At 45.9% G+C, this 13,776-nt stretch overlaps 4 protein-coding genes across 4 annotated transcripts; 3 read left to right on the top strand and 1 right to left on the bottom strand.

Annotated features, from left to right (window-relative positions):
* Positions 1 to 82: 82 nt before the first annotated feature.
* On the top strand, positions 83 to 1,386 carry TERG_08298 (uncharacterized protein; the record flags this gene model as incomplete). The annotated part of the gene is made up of 2 exons (XM_003231163.1): positions 83 to 620; positions 686 to 1,386. The coding sequence occupies 2 exons, from the start codon at positions 83 to 85 to the stop codon at positions 1,384 to 1,386; spliced, it is 1,239 nt and encodes a 412-aa protein (XP_003231211.1).
* Positions 1,387 to 1,733: 347 nt separating this feature from the next.
* TERG_08297 (uncharacterized protein) lies at positions 1,734 to 2,824 on the bottom strand (the record flags this gene model as incomplete). The annotated part of the gene is made up of 2 exons (XM_003231162.1): positions 1,734 to 2,627; positions 2,696 to 2,824. The coding sequence occupies 2 exons, from the start codon at positions 2,822 to 2,824 to the stop codon at positions 1,734 to 1,736; spliced, it is 1,023 nt and encodes a 340-aa protein (XP_003231210.1).
* Positions 2,825 to 3,305: 481 nt separating this feature from the next.
* On the top strand, positions 3,306 to 10,294 carry TERG_08296 (uncharacterized protein; the record flags this gene model as incomplete). Its single annotated transcript, XM_003231161.2, has 3 exons — positions 3,306 to 9,153; positions 9,226 to 9,830; positions 9,893 to 10,294. Exons 1-3 carry the CDS (start codon positions 3,936 to 3,938, stop codon positions 10,292 to 10,294), a joined length of 6,225 nt encoding a protein of 2,074 aa, XP_003231209.1. The 5' UTR covers positions 3,306 to 3,935.
* A 1,761-nt stretch (positions 10,295 to 12,055) lies between these two features.
* On the top strand, positions 12,056 to 13,428 carry TERG_08295 (uncharacterized protein; the record flags this gene model as incomplete). The annotated part of the gene is made up of 3 exons (XM_003231160.2): positions 12,056 to 12,278; positions 12,332 to 12,697; positions 12,776 to 13,428. 3 exons carry the CDS (start codon positions 12,056 to 12,058, stop codon positions 13,426 to 13,428), a joined length of 1,242 nt encoding a protein of 413 aa, XP_003231208.2.
* Positions 13,429 to 13,776: the final 348 nt, after the last annotated feature.

Here is a 13,776-nt window from a genome sequence, read left to right as displayed (position 1 = left end):
TGCTGTGATTGACCTTCTTTTTCTTGTGTCTTTACGATACACCACATACCGTGTGAGCGAGGCAGAGAGCGAGTAAGGGACGATGCTGCGCTCCGTACCGTTTCTACTTCTCCTGCTGTCCGGCGTGGAAGCGCTTGTACCAACGCCTGTACGAACCGCTGTACCACAAGGCACCGTTCCTCATGCCGCTGCTGAGACTCCGTCTCCAACGCCTACATCACTAGCGACAATTGAACGGCGAGAATTTTCAATCTCGATCCCCCCGGTTTCAATCCCTCCTGTCTCCATCCCTAGCCTGTCGCTTGACCTGCCCGTCAACACTTGCACTCCAACCATCGCCCCTGACAAGAATGGCTGGGTGCCACCATCGGAATGCAACGCACTCTACCTCTACTACCCGTCTTTCGGGGCTGCCATTGCGTTTTCCGTCCTATTTGGCGCGGTGATGGTAGTACACTTTGTGCAGGCTACCATCTATAAAGCTGGCTTCGTCTGGGTTATCTTGATGGGAGCCACCTGGGAATGCATAGGGTTCGTCGCCCGGTCAGCAGGTACTCGCGACCAGCAGAGCTCCGGCCTGGCAACAACGGCTCAGTTATTTATTCTGCTCTCGCCCTTGTGTATAGTGCTCCCTCTCCTCCCTCCGTCCTGCTTAAACTTGCGACCCGTCTAACAGCATTCATAGGGGTTAATGCTTTTGACTACATGGTTCTTGCTCGTATGATCCATTTCTACATCCCCAGTCGAACCATCGGCATTTTCAAACCAGCAATACTAGCGAAGATCTTCATTGTTCTAGATTTCATTGCCTTTATCATCCAGCTCGTTGGTGGCGGCATGGCTGGGCCCGGACAAACACCCGAGGCCGCAATGCGAGGAATCCATATATACATGGGTGGCATTGGGATCCAGGAATTTTTCATCATCCTGTTCCTCATCCTCGCCATTCAGTTCCACCGTCAAATGCTCCACCTCGAGCATACTGGAAGACTGCAAGATTCCAAGCGAACCTGGAGGCCTCTCTTATACTCACTTTACATCAGTCTCTTCTTTATTACCATGCGCATCGTCTATCGTTTGATAGAATTCTCGTCCGGACACACTGATTCAAATCCTATTCCGCACCACGAGTGGTACATGTACGTCTTCGATGCCGTTCCAATGCTCTTCGCCATTGGAACATGGAACGTTGTCCACCCTGGAAAAATCATACGGGGCCCTGATGCCAAAATGCCTTCCAGCGGTATTAGTAAGATATTCTGCTGTGCCTGCTGCACCTGCTGCAGCCGGCGAAAGTCTTCGGATTTGCAGAAAATACCCAGTTCGGACCCTGTGGGAGATGAGATGTTGCCATTCCGACACCGGGCACCCTCTCCGTATAGATAGTATTCTTAAATTCTTTGTTTAAACTCATATTCATGATGAGACGCAAACTTTGCTTCTTTTTTTGTTGTCCCTTCTTTTCGATGGTTAATAGGCGTGAGGTTTCCTTCTATCTGAGGCAGCTATTCCTTTAACTTTATTTCCCACTTGATAGAAACATTCTATATGCCTATGCCAGGTGCTCAACGTGGATTTATTCGATGGTGTACTTTGCAGCAATCATAATGATCTTGTTTAGTTTCCGACAGTTGCATGTGAATATCTAGCTATAGCGTCATTAGGGAGTATCAGTCGGTCTAGATGTGTTCAGCCAGAGGGTTTAACAGAATGCTTTTTGCAAGTAAGAGATATTATAGATCCATATATCGTCCAAGAACCGATGGCATCGTATCTCCAAAATGCAAAGGAAGGGAATCCATCTCAGAAAAGTGCTTAACCGCCTCAAGCCCCCGTTTTCTCTTTTCTGTAATCATTGCCAGACTCTCGCTAGTAGAATCCCCATCCACTTCTTCCGTCGATGCCTCAGCATTTCCATCTGGATATAGTCCCATATACACAAGCACGTCCTGTGGCTTAACGGTTCGCCGGCCGTCCTTGAAAACATATCGACTCAAGGAAGAAGAAAGAATATAATTTTTTGCATCGAGACTCGATATATTTCCTTCTCTCCCAGTACGTTGAGACTTAGCTGAGGAGGGTCGCAGAGCCGACTTATCCATTCCATCCTTGACGAAGTAGCTGACGACATACAACCATTTTTCGTCCCAGGAAATCACTCGAGACCATATTTCATATTTCTGAAACGGCTTTATCTCCTTCTTAAACATGCATGACACTCCACCCAGCGCTATCCCCAGCGACTTCTCCTGGTGAGATCCCCTTTTTGGCCTGTCCTGTTTATTAACGGCGTTTATACCCTCTGCATTTGATGGCGACGCTGTACCATCTGCAGTTTTCCAGCGAGGAAAACCCCCCAAAATGTTCAGGAGTAGCTGAGTTCGATTTATGTCAAGGTCAGAGAAGAATGTGCTGTTGGATTTGTGCATATTATAGTCACAATCGATGGGAAAGTTGCGGTGCTCGGTAATTAAATAGGAGAATAGTTGGGGAACGCCATTCGGCTGGTCAGAGTTGGGTGATGAGGCATTGGTGATGCCGGAGCCAGCGGTACAGTCGTTATCACGGTGGAAATTCCGCCGTTTGGCATGGAAAAGCTGTGTTGTGATCCCTTTGAAAAGCCGTACCTAGAATGTGAAACAACCGGTAAGTCGGCAACGAAATAATCATAGCCCCCAACTTCCAAGAAACATACATGCCAAAACCCCGGGAGTCCCTTTATATTAATCAATAAAATGCCAGTGAACACCGCCAATATAGCATATAAAATGAACGGAGTTGCGCTGAGGCCTCCAACCGATCCGAATGCACCCAGAAGCGACATTGTGGTTTGAGGAATGGCACTCTCACTCATGTCAGCTATTGACATAAACGGGAGGGGAAAAATGTATGGACGGAGATTGGGAGCATAAGCTGCAAGGCTCAGGCCTACTTGCAGTCGATAACCGATAATCCAGATGTAACCTCGAGATGCCCGGAGAGTTAACTATCTGGCTCCACCATCATCCGATTTCTCCGGCTCGCTGTTGAACCAGCACCGGTAAAGTTCTCTGGGAATAAATGGAACCAGACCCCACGGGCCCCCAGCCATACCGTTTACCAAGTTATTGGTAATTATTGATAAAGTACAGCTGACTTACGGGTAGCCATAAATTGTGCCAGGGTCGTACATCAGTCCAGTCTCCATTGAGGCTTATTGCAAGGGCGCGAAGTCAGAACTGCTGATGATTGTTGCTTCTATCCCAATGGGGTATTCGGTAAGGGAAAAAGGAAGAAAAAAAAAAAAAAAAGAAATATATGTATATACATATATACATATACTTATTATTTGCAGGCCAAGAAGACAGTTATTGTAATTCACTAATGTCAGGGATGCGGACGTGTCATTGTACAGGGAGGGGTCGGTTATGCCTGTCAACCCACGAAGTATACTGGAGTATAGCCCTGCTGCCAGGGCTGATGCCATGGCATTACCAGTAACTTATTTGTAAACTTTCCTAGCGACAATGTGCCTGGCCCCCTAGAATGCATGACGCTGCAGTTAAGTTTTTTGAGTAAATTTTTACCCATTATAGCATGTTGACCGGAGGCTGTAGACTGTGGTGCGATCCTTCTAGATAAGCAATCACCGGCAGGATTGCTGACTGTTGGGGGCTGGGTAACAAGCCGAAGGACATGCCGTGAATTATTCCGTTCTAGGTCAGAGGTAGTGTTGCAAAATCAAGTGATACTTGATCTCGTAAATAGGCAGGAACATACTGGCTGGCCTGGGGACTACCTACAAAGTAGGAGAATTGAGCAGACATTTAACCACATAGATTTCGCAAATAGAATATAGTGGTATGATGAGGTGATGATGAGGTTATGGCCAAAACAACTTCTTGTCCGTACCACAATATCAATTCTTTGAACTGACAGCTACCCAAGGATTCGATATGGAGAGTCCGTGGTCCGTACTGAGCACTCACGAACCAGGCTCAACAACAACCTCCTGGGGGGACCAGCAGCAAATCGACCATGATTCTCCAGTGTGTAAAATATTGCTTCAAAATGGCGATGTCCAGTGCGAGTTTGACGTTCCCCATAGCATGGCTGTACGTGGTCGGGATCTTCAGGAGGCCTTTTCAAAGCAGGATACCGCAAAGTACTCATCAGCACTCGATCTATGTTTGGCTTTCTTGGAATACACCATGGACCGTTCGAACGAGGATTCCAACAGCCACAACTTTGATATGACCATCTTAACAAAAGGGCTCAGAAACATCCAGGAAAATATATTAGGCAATGAGAACATCAACACTGTCTTGACATCAATGGACTCCGCTATTGGCAATAGAGCCTCAATTCTGAGATCTTATTTTCGCCTTTGTGCCTTCACAAAATGCAAACCTTCGCCCGGGAATAGCAAACTTATAATGGATGTCCAGACGGGGAATGCAAAAGTGTTTGCGCTTTTCGGTGGGCAAGGTTTCGATGCCTATTTCAACGAGCTACTCGAAACCTACCAGATTTATCAACACCACATTCAAGCGTTTGTGCACTACATGGCTACCACTCTCAGGAGCCTTGCTACCAAAGATGGAGTCAAGGACGTTTATTCACAGGGGTTCGACGTTGAAAAGTGGTTGACCACGGAAACCTCTCGCCCTGATTGGAATTACCTGACTAGCGCTGCGGTCAGCCTTCCCCTGATTGGGCTTTCTCAGTTTGTCGCCTACGCCGTGGCCTGCGTAAATCTTCAACTCTCGCCAAGCGAACTACGAAGCAGCTTCTCAGGAGCAATTGGACATTCTCAGGGTATCATTGTGGCATCATATATCGCAGTGGCAGACTCATGGGACTCGCTTTACACCATAGCTCAGCAGGGGATGGAGGTACTGTTCTGGATCGGATGTAGATGCCAGCAAATTAACCTACACCCAATAACACATAGGGAGCAGCTATCATCATATATGCTAAGCGTCAAGGGGCTTTCTCATGATACGCTCCAATGTGATATTGACCAGCTGAACCACTATCTGCAACCGTCGGACGCGCTCCATATTGCCTTGATAAACGGACCACAACAATTTGTCGTTGTCGGTTCCCCACTATCCTTGAAAGGGCTACAAAAGAAAATCCAACTGAAAGATATCAGAGCCTCCAAAGCCATCAATCAATCACGAGTCTTGTTTAGTCAACGTCCACCGGTGATAAGTGCTTCCTTTTTGCCTATCACGGCACCATTTCATTCTCCATATCTCGAGGAGGCGCAAAAGATGATAATTCAAGATCTTACTTCGCATTCGTTGAAAGGATGTACCCTCGCTTTCCCTGTATTTGATACAGAGGCAGGAAATAACCTACAACACTGTGACAACATTATTCCCCAGCTGGTCCAAATGGTATGTACCAAACGCGTACAGTGGGAGAGCGTTGTGAATATGGCCCTGATAGGAGCTACTCATGTATTGGATTTCGGTCCCGGAGGGAGCGCAGGGATTGGGAGACTAATCCATCAGCAGAGGGATGGCACAGGATTAAGAACAATAATTGTGGGAGCAGACCGTGATGCTAGCTCGTTTTTCGGCGGCATGGGTGAATTATATGCTCGTTACTATCCTGTTAAGTATAGCGCTATCTGGGGTGACGAATATGCTCCTCGCCTTATCCGAACATCATCTGATGGCGCAGAGCTAGTGAGTACAAAGTTCAGCCGGTTCTTTGGTTCCCCTCCTGTGATGGTAGCAGGCATGACCCCAACGACAACAGCACCAGACTTAGTGGCAGCGATAATGAACGCTGGTTATCATGCCGAACTAGCTTGCGGGGGGTTCTCAGAGTCCGATAGTATGCGGAATGGGATACTCTCCCTTTCTGCCAGAATTTCACCCGGCCGTGGAATTACGTGCAATGTTATTTATGCCAACCCGAGGGCAATGGCATGGCAGATCCCACTGCTGCAAGAACTGCGCAGAGACGGCGTTCCTATCACTGGCTTGACCATCGGAGCAGGCGTCCCTTCTGAAGACACGGTTCGAGGCTATATCACTGATATGTCTCTGACACATATTGGTCTTAAGCCAGGCTCAAAGGAATCTATTGACGCTGTTCTGGGAATTGCACGGGCTAATCCAGGCTGTTCCATTCTTCTCCAGTGGACTGGAGGGCGTGGTGGGGGCCATCACTCATTCGAAGATTTCCATGAGCCCATTCTTAGTAGGTATAGTCAGATTCGAGAGCACTCAAATGTCATTTTGCTTGCAGGTAGTGGTTTTGGAGATGGAGATGAATCATATCCATATCTCTCCGGGGAATGGTCAAAAAGATATGGCTATCCCCCCATGCCGTTTGATGCTATATTGCTTGGGAGTCGCGTGATGGCCGCAAGAGAAGCCCACACCAGCCCTGAAGCGAAGCGAGCTATTTGCAACGCCCCTGGAGTGCCAGATTCACGTTGGGAGGAAACTAGCTACGGGCCAGCAGGCGGAATTATAAGCGTCAGGTCCGAGATGGGGGAGCCGATTCACAAGCTGGCAACACGAGGAGTGATGTTATGGGCAGAACTGGACCGGAACGTCTTTAGCTTGCCCCGTGAGAAGCAAAAAGAGGAATTACTCATTCGTAAAGACTATTACATCCAGCGGCTCAACAATGACTTCCAGAAAGTGTGGTTTGGCTCCAATTCTGACGGCAAGGCGGTTGACTTGACCGAGATGACTTATGCAGAAGTTGTTCGACGTCTGGTTGACCTTTTATATTTGAGACGGTCACGTGAGTGGATTCACGATGACTTTAGGTTACTCGTATTTGATTGGATACGACGACTGGAGGAGCGACTACAACGAAGCAACACTCGCAACGGCTATAAAAGCACGCATCTTGATGACGGCAGAGCAGTTCTTCATGACGGTGGGCAACTGGATCAACCTCACCCGCTTATTGAGGAGCTATTGATTCAATATCCACACGCTGTGACGGATGTTATCACCGCCGCCGACGCCGACTATGTGATTGAGCTCTCGAAACGCCGAGGACGGAAGCCCGTTCCCTATATTCTACAACTGGATGAAGACTTTGAATATTGGTTTAAAAAGGATTCACTATGGCAATCTGAGCGACTTGAGGCCGTTCAAGGCCAGGATGTTGGACGCATATGCATTCTCCATGGCCCTGTGGCTGCTCGGCATACTCGCCAAGTGGATGAACCTGTGAGCAGCATCTTGGATGGCATTCACGATACTTTTATCACAAAGACCCGTGCGAACGAGACTATTTTTGATTTTACTCCTTCTCAATCATCATCAAACCTGGCAGCAGGTATTCAGAAGATGCCCTTGTTACCACGTGGAGTTACTGTCCACGTATCGGAGAATGGAACATTGGTGAGATACTCGCTGGCAAGTACTGAATCCGAACTACCTGGCCATGATGATTGGATAAAGTTTCTAGCTGGTACAACACATGTAGCATGGTGCGTCTCAATATTGACGGAACCAGACATCGTCCGGAACGGCATTCTGGTGAACAATCCAATAAGGAAGGTCTTCGCCCCTAAACCTGGCCGCGTCGTCGAGCTTCATAATCCATCGTCCCCTGAACAATGTATAATGATGATTAAAGAAATTGGGGACTTACAAAATACCCCGAACGAATGTTCAAGGACTACAATAGCTTCTGCTTCCATACAAAAGGGGCTAGAGGGGAGGATCATCCTATCCCTTTCTAACCATTTAATGGGAGATAGATCTACACTGTGTCTGGACTTTGAATTCAAATATCAACCAAGATTCAGATCTCCTAGGATAATTGAATACACCCAGGATCACATTGTGGAATCAAGGCGCTTCTACCAATCCATTTGGATTGGAGAGCAAGTGACAATTGCAACGCCTGGCACGGTATTCCACGGTGAAGACGCTATTCTAAACCGAGATACAATTGTTCTGTTTGCTAAAAGTATCTGCAATTATAATCAATACTATATATCCCCGTCGAAAACCCTCTTACACGCGCCGCTCGACTTGGCCATTGCAATTGCCTGGAAACCAATGATGAGATGCTTATTTTCCACGTCCACTCCTGGAAACATACTTAACTTATTACATCTCACTAATGAGTTTCGTCTACACGAAGGAGTTAAACCCATCAGTGAAGGGGATTCTGTCTCGTCAAAATGCAAGCTCACTGCAGTCAAAATAAAGAAAGGGTCAGGAAAAATTATTGGGGTTGAAGCGACAATTCTTCGAGATGGTGCTCCAGTTGTTCACTTGAAGAGCGAATTTATCATCCCTGGGGTATACACGGATTATTCATCAACATTTGAGATAATTGAGGAAAAATTCCTGGTACAAATAGCTTCAATGAAAGACATTGAACTATTAAAGGCCAGAAAATGGTTTCAGTTAAATGAGAATGCAGATCTCACGCACTATCTCGGTCAAAAAATTGAGTTTCACATTACTAGTCGGTACTTTTTTAAGGATTCAGAAACCTATTCCCATCTCGAGGTTGAAGGTCAAGCTGTCCATCAACACGCTCCAAGTCATACCACAGCCCTTGGATCTGTGTACTTTTCTTCTGAATCATATAAGAAAAACCCAATAACTGATTACTTACATCGTCGTGGATCAAGCGTAAAGGATAAGCATAACACCTTAAAACACTTCCGTCAGCTCGCACAAGGTGTTGAAGTGATTATTCCTAGCTCGGGTATTGATTATGCCCAAGCTTCTGGAGACTCCAATCCAATCCATGTGTCTGAACTCTTTGCTTTATACTCTGGATATCGCGGTCGAGTGACTCATGGTATGTTCACCAGTGGATTTGTCCGTGGCCTTGTCGAATCATACGTCGCGGACAATGACGTATCTCGAATGCGCTCCTGGTCTTGCATTTTTGAGGGAAAAGTTTTTGAGGGAGATAGACTGTCTGTTTCAATAGATCACATTGGCATGTGTCGGGGACAGTTGATGATCTCCGTGAAGGCAGAAAATGCAGTCTCTGGCATGAAGGTTTTATCTGCTCGGGCCACAATTGAACAGCCCACGACTGCTTATGTATTCACTGGCCAAGGGAGTCAGCAACCGGGAATGGGGTTGGAGCTTTACAAAACAAGTCCTGCTGCCCAAGCCGTCTGGACCTTAGCTGATCGGTATTTTATCAATCAGTATGGTAAGTCACTCCATTCTAGATGCAATACTTATTGATGATTAGGTATTTAACTATTGATTTCTCTGTTTCCAGGTTTTTCGATACTCGATATCGTTCGTGAGAATCCTAAGCACTTAACCATTCATTTTGGAGGTGCAAGGGGCCACAAAATACGCGATAATTATATGGCTCTCATACTTGACAGCAAAGGTGAAAATGAGGTGCTCACTCCAAAGCCACTGTTCCCGACCATCACAAGCTGTACTAGGTCCTACACATTTCGCTCTACCAGTGGTCTCTTACATGAAACCCAATTCACTCAACCAGCTCTAGCTTTGATGGAGATTGCCCGGTTCGAAGACATGCGTAGTAAGGGGGTTGTTAAGGAAGAATCTTTATTTGCTGGCCACTCCCTTGGTGAATACGTGGCATTAGTTGCGGTAGGAAAGATTCTCACCATCGAGCAGATGGCTGCACTAGTGTTCTACCGCGGATTAACGATGTCCAACGCCGTTAACCGTGACTCCAACGGTGCAACAAATTACTCCATGTGTGCAGTTAATCCAACCCGAGTCTCGAAAACATTTTCTGAGGTTGATCTGAACTGGTGTGTGCAAGAGATTTCTCGACATACGCGCGGACTACTAGAGATTGTTAATTACAATGTTCTAAATGTGCAGTACGTTTGTGCTGGTGATGTAAGTGCTCTTTCCAAAAAATGACTTTCCAATTTTCTTAGATTAACAAACTGTACTTGTAGCTGCAAGGACTTGCAACTCTTACAGCGGTAATGAATGCTCTAGCGTCTGGAGGCCTAAATATGTCTGAGTCGCAGGATGTGCACAACTTTATACGGAAACATAGTACTTTAGAGCAGACACAAAGGCCGATTGCTCTCCAACGGGGTCTAGCAACTATCCCACTGGCAGTAAATGTGCCGTTCCATAGCAGTCTGTTGCAACCTGGAGTGGACTCCTTTCGGCATTTCTTACAAAAACATATCAATGATTCTACGATTGATTCAGAACTTTTGGTTGGAAGATACATCCCAAATCTCACTGCGAAGCCCTTCGAACTTTCACTGGATTACATCAGAGATACTTTCGAAATTACAAAGAGCCCAGTACTTGAAAAGGTCATGCTTAATGTAAGTATGGAATGACTCTACCCTGCCAAAAGAGAAAAAAAAAAAAAAAGCTGCTGACAACTACCTGTAGTTTAACCAAGCCGAATGATAAGAAATGCCAATCATTTGAAACCCCTTGCGTTAATTCTACGAAGGGTGAGACATCAGGCTTTGATCACGCTATGTTTATTTTCCGACCTGGCCACCAGCCTCGTGTTTGTGTCTCGATTTCCCTGATGACGCTTTCGTGTAGTGACATATAGACATAGCATCGACGACGTATCCAATACTCATAAATCCACTATGTTTTAGACTACAGAATCGCGGTCCTTCACCGTATCTAGTAATCATGTTCTCGGCGCTATATATAACAACTGGTTGTTTGTGCTAAAGTAAGATGCGGCTACACCAATAATCAACCGTGCCTCTCTTAATATATTTAATAGCGAAGGGGAGAGGGGGAGCGATCTTGAGTATCTCTCTCGGCCTGCGGGTGTAGAGTGAGAAATCGATTGGCTAGATTAGATAACTACCTTACAAACAAACGATATGGCCCACCACGGCAGTAACTAAAGCTGCAAGCCTAGTATTGCTAGGCCATTATTTGCTTGCTTGAAGCAACTGCCGGTAGATAACGGGGGAACAAGGAACAATGGTACCCACTTCTAATAAAAACGTGATTAAAGACGAAGTTCACGGTGTTATACGCCGTTCCGTAAAAATGGATGGCATCGAACACAAGGGTTGCTCGGGATATCAACATATTAGTTATCGTGGGAAAGAGAAGCGCGCCTGACCTAAAGCGTACCAAGCCCAGAGTAACTTTAGTTTAAAATTTCCAAGCTTGGCGGCCCCGAGGCTCGGGAAGGTTTGACAAACAAACTTAAATTAAAATTTAGCAAAAATAAAGGATTCTTGGCGTTTCGTATCGTACGTATTTTGTATCACGTAAACCATTATTACACTATGTATTTTATCGGCGCAGCAAGCTCAAGCGAATTGTTTCTCAGCTGCAATTACATATCGAACTCCGGCAAGATTAACGTCCATGGGTTGAATTCCCATAAGTCCGGAAACCCTGCCTATAGCTCTGGCAACAGGATGGCTAGCCACTTAGTTCCTTGCACCTCTAGGCTGATGTAGATAGGGGAGTCCGTAGTTAGGACGAACGATATTAATATCCCAACGTGGGTCGAAGCCAGCCTCTACGGTCAGTAATCTTCTATTCCATCATTGCATCGCCTAGTCCACGCATCATTTGAGGGCAAAAGATGCTCAAGTTCCACTCCCCTTCATATACCACGTTGTGGTTCACCGCCATCTTGGGTGCAGCTGCCCTACTTCTCTATGTATGTCCAAATAAGTCACCTAACCCAAAAACACGGCTAATATTCAACTGTAGCTAGTTGGAACATTGGTCTATCTAGTACTTTTCCACCCTCTGGCGAAGTATCCTGGCCCATGGCTTGCCAAAATCACAAATTTATATGCTGGATATCATTCTTGGAAAGGGGACCTTCATATAGATATGCTTAATTCTCACGACAAATACGGTTGGTGGCCCACACTTGGTTTTTAAAAAGCTTTACCTCCCTCCCTCTCTCTCCTGACTGATTATTCTTCCCCAGGGAAATTTGTCCGATATGGCCCAAACAGTCTCCTGGTAAACACAGTGGATGGACTTCACGGCGAGTATATCCCTATCAAGTTTATGCGGGCTTTTATTTTCTAAGATATACTTGTTTAGATATATACGGTCACGGAAAACGATTCAAAAAGGCCCAGAGATATGGAGCTATGGTGCACCGTGCCCCTAATACGTTGACAGTAATCGACAAGAAGAAGCATGGAAAGAAGAGACGCATTATAAGTCAGGGATTTTCTGATTTTGCACTTAAAAAGCATGAGATTGTGATACTTGAGCAAGTACAGCACTTGTGTACGCAGTTGAGAATGGGATTGAACGGAGAACAAATGCCCATCGGTTCCTGGTCCCCCCCAAAGGATATGGCACGGCTCAGTAAGTTTGGCGTCAATGATACAGTCATGAAGAGTCAATAGCTAATCAATTAGACGACTACTTTGCTTTCGATGTGATGAGCAATATTATTTTTGGAGTCCCTTGGTCGACCCTGCGAAGCCCGACATATCGTTTCATTCCAGAAGTCATTGAGAAGTCAAATGTCCGTGTTGGGACTCTGGCACAAGCTCCTGAGATAAGTTTCTTGAGGTTTGATAAAATTGCTTTCCCCGAAGCCATTCACGCTAGGGATAAATTTGTTCGATTTGTAGACGAGATGCTCAGTCAGGGAATTAAACACGCCTCTAAAACTGGATGCGGTGTTTTTGCAATTTTGTCCAGGTCAAAGGATCCTGAGACTGGTGAACCTTTGAAAATGAGAGAGCTAGGCGGGGAAAGCGCAACTCTCATTGTGGCGGGTAAGCCCTTCTCTACTTAATTATCACCTCTCTGTCTTCCTTTCTTTCAATATCTAACGAGGTATAAATCATGTTTAGGCACAGACACAACATCTACCGCCCTAGCATCATGTTTCTTCTACTTATCTCACAACCAATCCTCGTATGATCGTGCTACTGCAGAGGTTCGAACTGTCTTTGGGTCATCTGAGGATATTAAAATGGGGCCAATGATGAACAAATGTGTCTTTCTACGTGCTTGCATCGACGAAAGCATGCGGATGTCCCCTCCTGCAGCCAGCTCCCTATGGCGTGAATCTGAGGAAACCGGTGCGGTTGTAGATGGCGAATATATACCCCCGGGTGTAGATGTAGGAACTTGCATCTACAGTATTCATCATAACCCTCAATACTACCCTCGCCCTTTCAGCTTCCAGCCAGAACGCTGGCTTGGTACTAACAAGCACGAAGACATGGCAGATGTACGCCTAGCACGATCTGCTTTTAACCCATTCTCCATTGGTCCCCGGAGCTGTATCGGCAAAAGTCTTGCCTATGTTGAGCTTCAACTTTTGCTAGCTCATATCCTATGGAGATTTGATATTCGCTTGGCTCCAGGGGAGCTTGGTAAGGTAGGGGAAGGTAAGCATGGATCTGAGTTTGGGCGTCACCGGGTTGATGAATATCAATTATGGGATCATCTAACGGCCGCAAAACATGGACCCTTTATTCAATTATGTCCGAGGGTGTAAACAACCAATAGATATAGACGGCTTTGACTCTCAAGGGGTAGGAGATGTCTAACTTGGCCGTATCAAATGGCTCTTTTTGACTACTTGATGTATGTTGTATATTCCATTGCTAGTACTAGACATACACGTTGTGTAACTAACTAGTTATACATCCGAGCACCGACATGATTTAACATGAGACCACATTGAATTTTGGCCCCTGTAATGTTCTCACGTGTCTATTTTATATCCCGGAGTAGTTGAATGTAACTACCCTGACAGCCTCGTTGAATTGTTTATTTTACGTTGAGTAAGGTTTCAATATATAATGATGCCGCAGCTACCCTGAAGGAATCTATACCCAACTAT

This window comes from Trichophyton rubrum (genome assembly GCF_000151425.1).
Source record: "Trichophyton rubrum CBS 118892 genomic scaffold supercont2.13, whole genome shotgun sequence".
Lineage (NCBI taxonomy): Eukaryota > Fungi > Ascomycota > Eurotiomycetes > Onygenales > Arthrodermataceae > Trichophyton > Trichophyton rubrum.
This window is presented reverse-complemented; position numbering and strand designations above follow the sequence as displayed.